Here is a 15,726-nt window from a genome sequence, read left to right as displayed (position 1 = left end):
GAGTGTTTGAAACTGTAATTAGAGCACAATGTAGCATAACAGATGCCTTTCAATGTGTCACTTGTTGACCTTACTGCACAGGTTTCATCTTAAGTGCACTGACTGCAGAGTGATTTCTGTGCACAGTTCAAGGTACTGGTTATTACTTACAAAGTACTAAATGGTTTAAGGTCAGCATATCTGAAAGATCACCCATTCCTTTATAAACCTGCCTATAGTTTAAGGACATTCAAATGCCTCATCAAGAAGAGAGGTCAAATTGTGAAAATGTGGGACAGAATGTAGGACAATAGCATCCTAACTGCTCATCTTTCCTTGTACCATCTGTGTGATGTTTTCAGCAGGCTGCTAGAAATTTTTTTTGTATTTTATTTATTTATGTTGTTGTCGTTCTTACTTTTAGCATTTTTGAAAATCAATTTAAGATTTAAGCTTTAAATAGTATTTTTTATGTTTAAAATGGTTAAAGTCACTTTGGAGTCCTTTTCTGAGCTGAAAGGCCATGCCCAACTACATTTAAAAATAAACTCCACTCTTTATATAAAATTCTCCCACAAAACCTGGGATTTCAAAATAAAACAATAAACCGAAGCACTATTCTAGGAGACAACGTGCTAATCTGGCCCGGAATTTAGATTAACTAGGAAGCAGCTAAGGTGAATACATCTTCTCAAATGGATAATACTATGTAGGTGCAAGTTTTGGTGTGTTTTGTTAGATCCTGGAGGCCATAATCAATTGCAGTGAAATGTGGTACCCTGTTAAGATTTGAAAATTATCTGTAAATGGGCAGTTTCTTGCACAGCTTGGGAATCAATACCCCTTCATTCTTTAAGAAACCAAGAGGCTTACAGAAAATTATATTGTTGTACCTCAGTTGTAATGGCAGTGTAGTCATCAGCTGCCATCATTACATCAGCAGCAAGGAAGTTGAAAATAAGATTAGTGATATCTGTACAAACTGTCTTCAGCATGTGTTTGGTAATGTTATTTTGTGTCTCATCTGTAAAATAAAATTTCTATGACTAAAAAGCTAATTTAAAATCAGCATATTACATAAACGAATTTTCATGATCTAAGTTCAACTTGATATTTACATATTATATGGATTAGAAAGCAGGATATAAATCTCAAAATAAATAAACAGATTTCTTGCCATACTTATCCCTTTATGTCCAGTAAACTTTCTTTTGGTCACAATGTGAAACTCTGTTTCCAGCTGCTTTTATTGGTACTAAAATGTGGCATCAAAAAACACAAAAAGCCTATAAATGTTACTGGAAAGGTCAGATATTTTAAACTAGGCCATCCTGCTTCCAGCAGAGAAAAACATCATGCTAAATGATAGAATCAATAATAGTCCACACAAAAGTACTGTGGAGATGAAGCAGCCGAGATGAGCAGAAAAACAATGAGCCAAAGCTGTAACAGGAAATGGCCTAAGAAAATGGAGGGACAGTATCATCAACCAGCTGGAAAGCAAAGCAGTCAGCGAACAATAAAAAAGGGTTCATATGAAACAAAAGGCTGGAATAAAGCTGGAACAAAGAAGAGGTACTTCAACCACTGCACACTAATCAGTTAAGAATATATAACTGCTTTCTTCTTGCTTCTGTTTAAAGATATAAAAAAAACCTGGAATGATCTGAGTCAAGCAGCAGCATATATATTACACCATATTGTAGTATGATTAGGTTTTCCTTAGGAAACCATGGGAACCCAGCCACAAGGTTTATGACTTAAAAATTATGTTTGAACCAAACTACTATAGTGTGTTCAACAAATCACTCTTAAAGCAAACTGACTTATCACAATGTGCAAACCCAGCCTTTCAAATCACAATGTGATTTGATATTCACTGTAACTTCCTAAGTGTTTCTAATCTATCTCAACTGTTAATCTTCCACATTCTCTATAATCAATAATTCCCTACCTTAACAACAAAATGCTAATTTATTCAATTGTTCTGAAATGAAACTCTTTATTTCACCTGTAAAATGTTTCGCTCCTTTTTCAAACAACCGGATATTGTTATACAAATTGGAAACTTCTTCCTGCAAATCCTTAATGGTCCTTTTCCTGCTGGCTCCAGAGTAAGAAGTTGAGGACAGGAATACTGAGCGCAGTACTTCCTGGTAGCTCTTTGTTAAGGGCCTAGAGAATAGGGGAAAAGAGAACACAGGATGACAATAAGCAGAAAGCAACTACTGGTCCAAAAATGATAGACCGTCAAAACAAAAACAGCATGGTCTCCAATCAGAGAACTGCTGATGGCAGGCTGACTCCCACATATGCGAGGCTACTAGCAAGAAGCCACTTCAGAAGTCAGTATAGAGGAGTCAATGACTTCCGGTAAAGATGGGAGGATGATCTTCAATAAAATACAACACCCCAGACTAGGCAGCAAAAGGCCCAGGTATGAAAAAGAACTAGCCCTGCAGTACTTTGTGTCTATTGGCCCTGTTAAAAAATAATTTTCCCAGTGGGTATAATGGGAATAAGGAATGACCTTGAGGGACAGAAGGAAGAGCCGCTAACAAGACAATGGTCAGATAAAAGAAACCTGAGTCTGGGGCAGAACTGTAATCTGAGAAAACATCTCAGACAAGATCCTCCCTAGTTCTCATGAAGATAAAAGGAGGGGGGAGGCGCATTCAGACTTGCAAAAGTCTGTTACTATAATCATATAATAAAAGTAGTATAGGCCTGCATTACTTTGGTTTTCTAGTCTGGTCTACTTTGAAGGGCTGACAGTGGGTGGGAAAAAGAGAGAGAAGAGGAGAGAAGCCTAGAATACATGGCTCCATCTCCTTTGGTGCCAGACTCTCTTTCAGGCCACTTAATGCTCCCTGTGCAATTCCTGGAATCAAAGGCTAGCAGTTTCTGTGATGCTTAGTGCAGCTTCTCTAATACCCATTTGAAGGTGCTGGGTGCTAATAGCAGCATTCACTTTTTTTCCTGTGATATGCTGATTGGTCAAATTATTTATCAGTCAATAAAACAGAGCCATAAAAGAAGTTTCATTTCTTTAGGGACAGTAATACCTAACAAAGGAGGAGCATTTTCACTCGTCAGCTGGAATTGCCTGAAGGAATGAACTCCTGGTTTGTGGAAAATTTCAGGACATGAACCAAACAGGAATATAAGAAAGCACATATGGCTGCAAGCTGGATGATTATAAAACAATCAAAGCACACTTGCTAGATCAGACCAGAGGCCTATTTTTAGTCTATGGTGGCTGTATTTGTATTTTTATCCTTCTGACCAAGATAAGCATCTTCCTGGCTCTTATTGTATTTACAAAGTTTCCACAAAGATTACTGTCTGTGACTTGAAAAAGAGGAAAAATTAGTAGCTCACAGGAAACACTGCTGTCAAAGTGAGAACATAATACAGTTTGCCCTTTGGATCTCTAGACATTTATGGGGAGTTATCCTATGTATGTATTGTATGTCTATGTGTGTGCATGAAAAGTTATTACCAAATTTGCAGGGATTTGTCAATGAACTGAATCTAACAGGACATCCTCAGATAATTACTGGATAGTCCAAAATAATATAAGTTTCTATCTCTCTGGAAAGAACAAAGATTACAATGGTCCATACCTGAGTAATATTACCAACTACCCTCAGCTGTAGTTTCATTTGTTAAAATACTGAAAAAAGTTTCTGCCTTTTCAAGTTCTATGTATTCCTTTCAAAATGGAATACTGGGTTTTTGCTTCAGTTCTGGGCAATATAGGCACAGGAATCCATTTCTAACTACAACAATGGCAAAACTTCCATTGAGATTTCACAATGCAAACTCTCTCTCTCTATACCTTGCACTGTGAAATTGCAACCAAGTATGTAAGGAGTGAAATGTGTGTCTCAATGCAGATTTTGTCACTTGCCCCTCCTGCTGGTTCCTCTCAGTACAGGAGATACAGTTTAATACTATCCCAAGATAAATAATTGCAGCTACCTTATTAGGTGATCCGCAAGTTCTGTGATGAGTTCTTCAGGACAGTCCCTTATGTGCATTCTTAAAACATCCTCAATTTCTTCTTGTGACATAAAAGGGATCTCAAGTTGCTTGCTCCTACCTGTCATGATATGACAAGCATTTCTAATTGACTTAAAAGTTCCCTGGTAGAAGAGTATATCAGATGTTTACAGTAAAATAAATTCCTCTTAATTTCAAAGATTGTTCCAGATCACAGGAAAACAACAGGTTTTCTAAAATTGTTCTAAATTATAGATGTGTTCATACCACAAACTTATGTTTTCTTTCTTGTGATGAATTGAATTCAAAGCTCAGACAGGTGGCATTACCTAACCAACCTTGGCTGATCTTGAAAAATTAAGCTTGGTCAAACCTAGTTAGTACTTAGACTGGAGATAATCAGGAAATATTAGGTTGTAGATTAGACTAGGAAACTGAGAAACATCCTGGAAGAAAACACAGCAAATCACTTCTGTACAGCTGCCACAAAAACTACATGGATGTGAACATGAAGGCACTAGGAGACAGGTTTGACTCAAAGTCTTTCCTTATTTAATCCAGGAAAATAATCTGTAAAACAGCCTTAATAAAATGGATTTTCTACCCCAAATTACTTGTTTAAATGACCAGTCATTGTTACTTGTTGTAAATAATGTGCTCATGTACTGGGGCTGGGCAAAGCAGGTGCCTTAAGGTGCTTTACAATATACAGAGCATAAATGATCCACCTCTCTTTGAATTATTAAAGCAGCCACTTCATTCAAATGAGTTGCATAGCTCCACCAGATGTAATTATCAGATGTAATTCTATAAAGTAAAAAAGTAATTAAAATTTAAAGTAGCTAAAGATTGTATATTGAATTTTCTTGTTCATATTCATTTCTTTACTATCTGAGCCAGATCTTTTCAAGAACTATCTTTTTTGCATTATCATTAATTAACTTCATGCTACTCTTCAAATAATTATCTTTAAAAAACATTATACTAATATCTTTAACATTTTATTGGGGGTACGTTCAAATACATACACATTTTTGTAAGCATGCATTTTATGATAAATCCAAGCACATATAAATAAAATGAAACACAACTAGACTTAGAAGACTAAAAGAGGTAGCATAATTAAAACCAAGTATTACATACTTGCACTACTTGCTTGTGATTCCTCATCGCTATCGGCATCTTTTCTTGCCTTCTTCTTGGTTTTTTTAATTTTGATTTCTCTGGCATTTCCACCACCACTATCTCTCACCCTTCCAGTGCCCTCTGGTGGAAAAACAATATGAATAACATTGGCCATATGAATGAATCAAGTGATATTTTCATAAACATAATAGAATGGAACTAATATCCTTGCAAAAACACATGGGAAAAATGGTAACCCTGAATGTATGAATGTATGCATGAAATCAGTAAAAAGTGCTGTGACATGATGCACAATACTGCATAAAAGAGCACTAGGAGCACAGTAATTCAATATTTATTCTAATTTTTCCCTTCATCCATAAAATATATATAGTAGAACTGGTTTAAAAAGGTAACTCCTAGGTAAACCCTGAACCCTGATAAGACGGAGTGGCTCTGGATACGGGGAGCCTCAGGATCTAGGAGTTTGTCATCTTTGGTTCTTGACGGGGTTGCACTGCCCCAGACAGACCCGGTGCGTAATCTGGGGGTTCTCCTGGACTCACGACTCCTGCTCGAAGAGCAGGTGGCAGTCGTGGCTAGGAGGGCCTTTGCACGACTCCGTGTTGTGCGACAGTTATGCCCCTTCCTGGATCAGGAGGGCCTCCGCACAGTCACTCATGCCCTGGTCACCTCTGGGTTGGACTACTGTAATGCGCTCTACATGGGGCTACCCTTGAAGAGTATCCGGAAGCTACAGCTGGTACAGAATGCAGCGGCGCGGACAGTTCTTAATGCCCCTAGGAGGGCACATATAACACCCCTGTTGCGTGAGCTGCATTGGTTGCCAGTTTGTTTCCGGGTCCAATTCAAGGTGTTGGTCATCACCTTTAAAGCCCTTCATGGCATGGGACCAGGTTATCTGAGGAACCGCCTCGCCCTGATCATCTCAGCCCACCCCACTCAGTCCAGCAGAAGGGGCAGATTGCAGACCCCACCCGTCAAGGAATTTCGATTGGTGGGGTCTAGGCAGAGAGCCTTTTCTGCTGTAGTGCCTGCCCTATGGAACATCTTGCCGCCTGAGGTGCGGTGTGCCCCCTCCCTCATGGCCTTCAGGAAAGAGATCAAATCCTGGCTCTGCCAGAAGGCTTGGGGGCCAGAGGGGGGCCCGCACCTATGGAGATGGCTGGTGGGGTGAGGGGTTGTCCCCCCCCAGCATCTTACAGGTTTTTTAGGGCCAAATTATAGGAGGTTTTTAGGCCATTTTTATATATGTTTTTAACTATTTATAGATTATGTCTATGGCTGGAGAGTCCTGTGTTTTTTATTATTATTGTGAGCCACCCAGAGTCACCTATTGGGGGAGAAGGGCGGCATACAAATTTGAAAAATAAATAAATAAATAAATCAAATAGAGCTAGCGGGGACAAGAAAGAAAGCAGCATCCATAGCAGGACCCCAATCATACATTTGCTTAAGAATGAAAGAAAATGCATTTATATCTCCAACAATGGAATTAAAATAACAATGATTTAAAAAGGGGGGGGACCGTTATTATTGTAGATAATTTAAATAGAACAATGACCTGTAGTATTTTTCATATAAAATGACCTCAATTAACCAGCCAAAACACTTTAGCTACAAGCTATATTCAAATGCTTTAGATGTACGCCCCACTAAATACAATTTAGTTGTGAGCAGAAATATTACAGAGCTGTATTGTTATTGAGGACTTAAACTGTTTATATTAAAACATTTTCTTTACAGAGGAATGCCTGAATAAATTCTATTCTTCAAAAATGTTTTGTGATTATTCCTCCATAGCTATTGTTATTGGAGAACAAAACTATCTTTTAGCTGCCTATCCTGTGATAAATATCACTTAACACAAGGACCATCATACAATTACATATCTGGCTGATTTTCATGCAATCTACACTAATATAATTTTTGTATTTATTCAATGGGACTTTCTCCTCATTCCTCCACTCTAAGTCTCCACTGCCTGTAAACTCTATGCCAGAAGATCCACAACTTTTATGAATGAAGGCTGAGAGAGGAATAAAATGCCTTTGAAGGTGGGCCCCAGAAAACATAGAGTGCTTTAACTCTGAATAAACATCATCATCAGCATAATGGAAGGATTATAGTTTTCTCAACTGAAGACATGATAGCATTTGATAAGAAATTTGTATTTTGCACAAATAAGCACTGATAAAAATATAGAGGACATCAGAAATGCTATATCATATCCAACAAATATTGGTGTAACATCATTTTGAATGTTGCTACTTTGAGAATTGCTGGTTCGAAATAGCTTCTTCTGGCAGCTTTCCCCCCCATCAATATAATTTTCATCCAACTCAAAGCTGGTTCTGGCTTACAAACAAACAAACAAACAGACAAACAAACACCTTTCTTCCAGGGACAATTACCCATTGTTTCGGATAATCAAACTTTACAAATAGCCAAAACTAAACCATTATACCTGATACTAGTGGTAATGAAAACAAGGAGGAGGAAACAACAAAGGACATAATGCCTGCTACTTAGAATCTAGATAAAAAGTAGACAGAAGCATTGAAAAGGGGCATTTTATAAAGAGTGTTAATATGAGCAAAATTCCCTCCTTGAAACATTAAAGCAGGTGCACTTTCCAAAAGGCTCAAAGTGACTCTTCAAAGCCAGGTGCACTTGAAGACACTTGTCACTCCAGTGGAAGTACTACCTATACTCGTGCACAAACGCATGCACAGTCAACTGGGAGAGCCTTCAAAGCAGCTGTGTAAAATTTTCTAAAACATGCAGTTATTTTAATGCTTCAAGGAGAGGTGCTTTATTTGCACAAATATACTTTCCGAAGTACCTCTTTCAAATGTTTTGACCTACATTACTTGCAAGCATTGAGCCTGTTTTTAGCAAGAGAAAACTCTAATCAAATAATTATCTATAGGGGTATTCACAAAACAGAAAATGTTATTTATTTCAAACACAAAACAAAACACCATTCTGGAAGTTCTGTCAACAAATATTTGGTCAGCTATGGTTTGGCAGAAACAAGACTCACCCATTCCATGTGTCAGCAGAAACAACGTCGGCAACATTGGCTGTTTTCATTACAGGAAACAATGGGATTTAAAATAAATCCCCTAGTCTAGAAAAATCTGTACGACCATTAGACAACAGCATAAAGATACAGAAAATTCTAAATCTTTGCTATCTTTAGGTGGCCACCTGGTTTTTTGTAGTCCTGAACTTAAAATCTTAAGCCTAGCTTTCCTTAAACTTAGAGCAACTATTTGCCCTGGGGGTGCAGGAAATCTAACTGAAATGAGTGTGAGAAGAGGTGGAGAATCAACAACATGGACTTTTCCCAGTCTACTTTTGAAAGATTTACCCATTTTCTCCCTAGCTGGCTGTCAAAAATAACATAAGCAGAATGAGCCAATGGCCATTAGATCCAGAATGGCTTCCTCTGTGTCATGTGATCCTTAAATACCTGCTTCTCTGCTCCAAAATTCTACCTAAATCCCAGCCTCCCTAAGGCAACAGCAGGAGGGACATCACTGCAGTCTTGCTGCTCTGGTTCAGACAGGAAATTCAAAAGATAATAAGCCAACTGCAAGAGGCAAGATAGGTTCCAACCACAACAAAGAGAACAGAACACTCGAAACACTTCTGTTCAGAAAAAATGTAGTTTGGTCCATATCTGAAAGAAAACCATCCAATTTCCCTCCATGTCCAGAACGAAGTATCTAAAATAATCACATTTCAGTTGAGGCCCAGAATGCCCAAAATCAGTTGTTCTGTGTAAGAAGCATTTTGCATCCCATGATTATGCCCCACTTCTTTACCTATTGCTTTCTTCCTTCTTTCATCCTTTTTGTCTTTTTTGCTCAAAAATGTGTTTTCTATAACAGCAGAATGTTTCAAGTCCTCTTCTGTGATTAAATGAACCGGGTTATTTTTCATTTCCTGAAATGAAGACCATATCCAATTATGTGTGTTCTATTAGGACTTCTGGTGGGTTGTCAAGATTTTCAAAGTTATCTTCCCCCCAATTTAATATTAGCCTGAGACCCATAGAAGTCTGGAACAGTATGCCATCAATCACTGAAGGTCCTAATTTATCTCATTTAAATTCTAGACCCAGAACTGAAGATAGAATCTGTGGTTCAGCGGAAACTAAATCTAGAAAATTATATAATGTGGAAATAGTTGGACATCCTTTAGATCATATGTGGGCAATCTGCAGCCCAAATACACCCTCCTTGCCATAAAAACTGGAAGCCAAGCCATTGGTACATCCCTTTCCCCATCAAACAGCAGTTCCAGTTAAAAGCATGTGATTATACCCTTGTTCATAGATTAGCAAATAAAAATAGTCAGGGCAAGTCCTTTAAAAGAAGTGTTTTGTAAATCATCTCTTTCTGAACAACTGCTTCAAAAGCTGTTTCATTTGTCGGTTTGCATATGCACGTTCAGCCACTTTGCTTTGTATTCCTCTAATTAAAACAAAAACAAAAAAAACCCTGCCTGCACATTTCTGTACACAGAGAAATCACTGTTCCTTCTCTGTTATGCTTGGCTTATCAGCAACACTGCCTCTCTAGTCAATCAGTTGAGACCCAGAGGAAGAGGCCGAATTGCAAAGCATTGTATCTTTGCATACGTTAAGAATAAACAAGGAAAGGCCAAAGTTTCATATCAGTCAGCTGATAAGCTTCCCAGGGTCACTTGGCTACCTCTAGAAAGATGATACTGAACTAGATATTCTTTTCTCTAATGCAGAATGATTATTACATTTTGGTGATAGACAATAACCTGTCTGCAGAGGTAGCATATATGTCAGATCCAAGTTCAATACTATTATCTTGGACACCACATACTCCATCATGTCAGTTTTGACAGGAAATAAACATTTAATCTCACTCTCTCTTTTCTCTCGAAACAGCTATTTTTTCCTGCAGAGAAATTTTACACTTTATACCCCGACGCTTCACAAAATTGCTTATATATGTCTTGGCTGTAATTTTGCTTAGGCTATCCTCTTAGAAATAATAAATTAGGCAAACAATCTTCTCCAAGGATTGTTTTGAAATGTTCTGCTCAGTAAACCAACCTTTTCAGCTTTCTGGTGCATAAGATCACTAAACAAATCAGCACAGCTGCTGATAAATTTCTCACTGACTACATTAGTGTCACCAAAGACCAAGGTTGAAGGTTGTTTATTGAAGGATCTCATCACTTGCTGAAGCAACATGCTGGCATCGTCTACAGATAATGAACTTGGAAGAAGAGGCTAGGATCATAAAACAAAAACACTCACATTCAAGCTTATATTTATTGGTTAATGAAATGCCTAAAATATTTAAAAATCAAGGAGGAAGGAAGCACTTCACAGTGTATGCAAAAGATACTTTCAAAGCTTCATACTTTTATCATAGCATTTTGAAGTTTTCTTCTTGCTTTTTGGTGCCATCCTCCTTATTTGATTGTTATAACATGTATGCAATCATTTGCAAATACAATACATGATATTAAACCTGGCACAACATTCATCAATGTAAATCTCAGTTTCGTGAAAGAAACTAACCACATTCAAAATTTTACACCTGCAACAATTGGTATAAAAATATGAACAAAATGCCTGATAACATCATGGCATTATGTGATGATTGTGAGAAATCTATACATACATCTGGATAAATTAGGTTTTGCTGATTATGCTGCAGAATTAAGTTAACTTTGATGCTCTGATTTTCTCTTGAATTATATCTATGGTGATTAGAATAGGTATAATTGTATGGAAGAATATATAAAGAATAAACCACCAAGATTTTAATGGTGAGCAGATTTGTAGAAGGGAGGGAGGGAGGGAGGGGACCAGATATTGGGGTATCAGTCAAGTTTTTTAAAAAACTTCCACAAGAATAACTGCTTCAGATACTTCAAATGCCATGCTTATATAGCAAAATCTTGATTTAATGGACCTAAACCTTGTTTAGCAGACCTCAGATGCAATGGACTAAACTTGAAACATAAATAAATAAATAACGTAAATTTGAACATCCCTTGCAGTAACAGACACATCTGTTTCTTTGAGATAGTCTGGTTAAATTTTCACTGATTTTATTTTATGACATCTGTGACAAGTATGTTATTTGGGTAATGATGTCATTATGCATCATTTGATTAATAATGTCATTACTGTACACAAATGACATAAATTACAGCAATTACATACAGTGGTACCTCGGGTTACGAACGCCTCTGTTAATGAACTTTTCGGGTTATGACCAGCTCCGGCCGCAAAAATTTACCTCGGTTTGCGAACTCCGCCTCGGGGTACGAACAGGATACGCGGCCATTTTCCCTCCCGTGACACGGTCTGTGGCCATTTTTCCATCCCTGACATGTGGTCCATGGCCATTTTCCGCCCCTGACACGTGGTCCATGGCCATTTTTCCACCCAACATGTGGTCCGCAGCCATTTTCCGCCCTTGACACATGGTCTGCGGCCATTTTCCGCCCCTGACACGTGGTCCGCAGCCATTTTTCTGCCCCTGACATGTGGTCCGCGGCCATTTTCCACCCGACATGTGGTCCGTGGCCATTTTTCCACCCGACATGTGGTCCGCGGCCATTTTCCGCCCCGACACGTGGTCAGCGGCCATTTTCCGCCCTTGACACATGGTCCGCGGCCATTTTCCGCCCCTGACACGTGGTCCGTGGCCATTTTCCCGCCCCTGACACGTGGTCCGCGGCCATTTTTCTGCCCCTGACACGTGGTCCGTGGCCATTTTCCGCCCCTGACACGTGGTCCGCGGCCATTTTCCGCCCTTGACACGTGGTCCGCGGCCATTTTCCGCCCCTGACACGTGGTCATAGGGAGGGGGACTCTCCCTCCAAGCAACAGCCGCCTCCCTGTCCTCCACGCCAGAACGGATTAACGGTAATTACATTGAACCTTATGGGGAAATTTCCTTCGGGTTGCGATCAATTTGGGTTGCGACCAGAGTCACGGAACGAATTAAGTTCGTAAACCGAGGTTCCACTGTACTTTTGAATTTAACAGATATTACAGAATAACAGACATCTCCCAATAGTCTGTTAACACAAAGTTTCACTGTATTAAAATAAAATTTAAGAAAGTGTAACTCATAGCATTTGTTTGGTAGAATTTGGTTGTAGGAAGCTGTATTCAAGCACTGCTTTTCCTAGATGAGAACAGATATGCATATATGTCTAGTAAGCCTTGCTATAGGGAAGTGAAGAAATTATTATTGCAACTCCATTCTAAAATAGGGTCCTAGCTCCAGACATGAAATTCAGCAGTCATCTATAGTAGTAAACTGATCTTAAGCTCATATGTTTTTAGACAATGTCCTGCAATAAGCTGGATGAAGTATTTCAAGTTGGCATTAAAAACAGTCAAAATATAAGTTACTATTGAGCATAAGGGAGGTATTAATTTAGGAATCCTAATCTCATTCAGATCTGTTTGTGGACAATGGACTTCAATTTTACGCCTACATTCATTCAAAGACATTTAGTATCAGGTGCTTTCTAAAGAGCTGATAAAACAGAAATCAGATTTCAGCCTTCAAAGAAATCTGATAGCTTTTTAAAATAAAGAATATTTTCTTCTTCCCAACTGAATACTGGATGCAATACAGAACATGTCTCTGATATTTTATGGAAGACTATACAGTATTAATAAGTAAAGTTGGTCAGTGTATCTATTCATTCAAGAATTGCAATAAAATTGCACTTCAAGCAGCATTACATTCTGTTGCTCAGGTTAAGTACTGATTTGATAGAAGTTATGCCTTAAAATTAGATCTGTAATACTTTTCAAATTGGAACAAATGACTGTCAAATGATTTTCAACAGTCTCACGCTTTGGAAATTTTAGTGTACTTCCAGAACTCACCCTGTTTCAGCCTGTTACAATCAGCTTTACAATATCATATTATAGATCTACGTACAAATACAGGGACATCATATCACATATAATGATTGGAAGTGGCTCTGTAAGATTTAATTCAAGAGTCTTTCTCAGCCTTTTCCAGAGATACTTGGCGTTGAATGTAGGACTTTCTGCAGGGAAAGCATGCCACTGAAATCTAGAGCTTATTTCTCAACAATAAAACTAACTGAAAGTCAGAAAAAGGAAAGAGCATACCATAATATCCACCCACAAACCAGAGCTGATGGCTTCATCCACAGTTGCCTCCACCTGATCCAAAATTTCACGACCAACACAAGATGCTTTCAGAAACAAAATTGGCAAAGACTTGTATCTTTTCTTTATGTAGTTCATGGGATCAGGGATGCCAAGTCTTGACAATGTATCAAATTCTACAAAATTACAGAAAATCTTTGACAATGCCATGCAAAGTATTTAATAGTGGACTATATAAATATGATTGTGCAACAAAAGCTAATTTTTTCAAAGAATAATATTCTTTTGAACTATATACCTAGCACATGGAATTTGACATCTGGACAACATAAATGGATTCTCCATGCCCTTACTATGGACAAAAGACTGATATTACAGCATTGGAAAGACAAATGTATGGCCCCATTTATTCAGTGGATTGAAGACCTGATTGCACTTGCCACCTATGAGTGGATTGCCTATAGACATAGACTTTGTATGAACAAGTATAATGGGACTTATTTATACAAAATATAGTAGGTTAAAAAAAACATAATAGTCATATAAATCTATTAGAAATACATATGTATTTGAATATTTGCATCAGATAAGCATATATAGAATTGAAATTGTTTGTTATAATGATATATTAACACTTTTCCCCCTTTGTTGTATTTTTTCACTTTTTAAAATCCACTTTTATGTATTTTCTTCTTTTTGTAATCAAAAATTTTAAAAAATAAATTAATTTAAAAAACAAACAAACAGGGGGCTAATATTTACCTCTCAATGGATTCTAGATACTTCTTTATAGATTGACTGTGGGTTTTATTCTGGGCTTACACAAAAGCCTGTTATGATGGATTTATTTTATTTATTTCTGCAATTTATATGCTACTAAATTCCAAAAAGGCTCTGAGCCACTTCTATTAATACAAAAGTTAATAGAAAAAAATAACTACCCCCGCCCCCCCAAAGCAATATCAATCAACCTCCTAGCCATTGACACCCAAGGAAAACAGTACTAACAGGAACTAACACCTATTGGAAAGCGAGGACTCCTTCCAGAATAGCCCAGCCTTAGGAGCTTTCCTACGCCAACAGGCTGGTATTGACCTCACTTCAGTCGTAGCACTATTCCAAAGGGGAAGGGCAGCACTATCCATAGAGCCTTCTGCAACTGAGATTGCCACTGGCTTTCTCCCACATGATTAACTGGCTAGCAGGGCCTATAGGGGTAAATGGGGAGGTGTGATAGTGTTCCAAAATAATCATTCCTCTGGGGCTTGAGAAAATAAGAAAGCAATATATTATTTTTCTGAGCCAGAAACTGCTTTTGGAATCTGTATCTATGGGCTTTAGTGGTTGGGAAGAGCTATAAAAATATTTCTCCGTTCTTTCTACTTTACAAGAGAAAAAGGAACATACTGCTCCCATTCTGGCAATGTAACAACTGGCGACTGTGACCCCTAGTTCAGGAATTATGGGCAGGTTCTGTTCCCAAGTACGTGCTTTCTTTCTTTTCCAGAGCAATTAATGGCCAAAATTCCCTATAGGAGAAAGTAAAAGGGCAAATGTAGAAACTCCTGTTTGGTGATGCTAACCTAGTTACAGAGGGACACTGCAGGTTCTGTTTCTTGGTCAGGCAATTGTGGGCAAGGATAATGAGAACTGAGAAATAAGTGTACGAAGTGTGCACACGTCTGTGTATGAGCAATCTCTAATATATACTTCTCTTAAACAATTACTTTAAAAAGGTTGGCTCAAAAGGATTATGTTACCTAAATAACCATTTTGCTTGAAAAATGAATCCACCCAATTACTCTGAGTTCTGGCGTAAATGTCAGGGATAAATACAGCTTTATCTTGTCTTCCACCAACCACTGTGCCTTTTAGACATCCAGAATTAACAAGTTCTTCAAGCAAAGCTGAGGAAAGAAATGAAGTAGCCACAATATCAGAAAGATTTATAAACAAGTAATAAAAGCAGATTTAGCTGCAATACAGAATTTCCCCCCGTACATTTTAGGAATAGAGATGACAGAGTATAGTAGTTAAGCATATTTAATGGTCTGCAGCTGGATTTCTTTTGTAAAGTTATATAGTTTAAGACAGAATTCTATTAGAATTAGACTAGAATTAGAATTCTATTTCTAGCTTGATTTATAATTTGGAAGCATAAAAGTTTTTACAGATTTCTTCTATAAAAGTGATTTTTAATGTTTAAAAATTGTTTTTGGTTTACAAATCCCATCTCCCTCTTAAAACAGCTATCGGAAGTAAAAGTCAAACTATCAAAAGTGAAATGGAGAAATGTGCAAATTTGTCCGGGCTTAGATTAAATACCCATTTATTTCTATACACTCTGCCACCCACTCTTACATCATCAGTGAGCACCATCAACAACCAATTCTGCTTTCCATATTATGGAACAGCTTGCCATAAGAGTT

The 15,726-nt window shown here is 37.9% G+C and overlaps 1 protein-coding gene across 1 annotated transcript in view; it reads right to left on the bottom strand.

Annotated features, from left to right (window-relative positions):
* UFL1 (UFM1 specific ligase 1) overlaps positions 1-15,726 on the bottom strand; it is a 36,841-nt gene that overhangs the window by 5,209 nt on the left and 15,906 nt on the right. Inside the window, exons 8-15 of the mRNA XM_007433075.3 lie at positions 15,058-15,204; positions 13,298-13,473; positions 10,232-10,411; positions 8,964-9,084; positions 5,128-5,250; positions 3,964-4,084; positions 1,991-2,154; positions 873-1,003 (exon numbers count right to left, since the gene is read on the bottom strand). Coding sequence (XP_007433137.1) covers positions 873-1,003; positions 1,991-2,154; positions 3,964-4,084; positions 5,128-5,250; positions 8,964-9,084; positions 10,232-10,411; positions 13,298-13,473; positions 15,058-15,204 — 1,163 coding nt within the window. The remainder of the gene's footprint in view (positions 1-872; positions 1,004-1,990; positions 2,155-3,963; positions 4,085-5,127; positions 5,251-8,963; positions 9,085-10,231; positions 10,412-13,297; positions 13,474-15,057; positions 15,205-15,726) is intronic.

Source organism: Python bivittatus, unplaced genomic scaffold (genome assembly GCF_059951505.1).
Source record: "Python bivittatus isolate LINGU-HERP-01145 unplaced genomic scaffold, Pbiv_v1 ctg000020_np1212, whole genome shotgun sequence".
Taxonomy (NCBI): domain Eukaryota; kingdom Metazoa; phylum Chordata; class Lepidosauria; order Squamata; family Pythonidae; genus Python; species Python bivittatus.
Note: the sequence above shows the minus strand (reverse complement) of the source record. Positions and strands in the feature narration are given on the sequence as shown.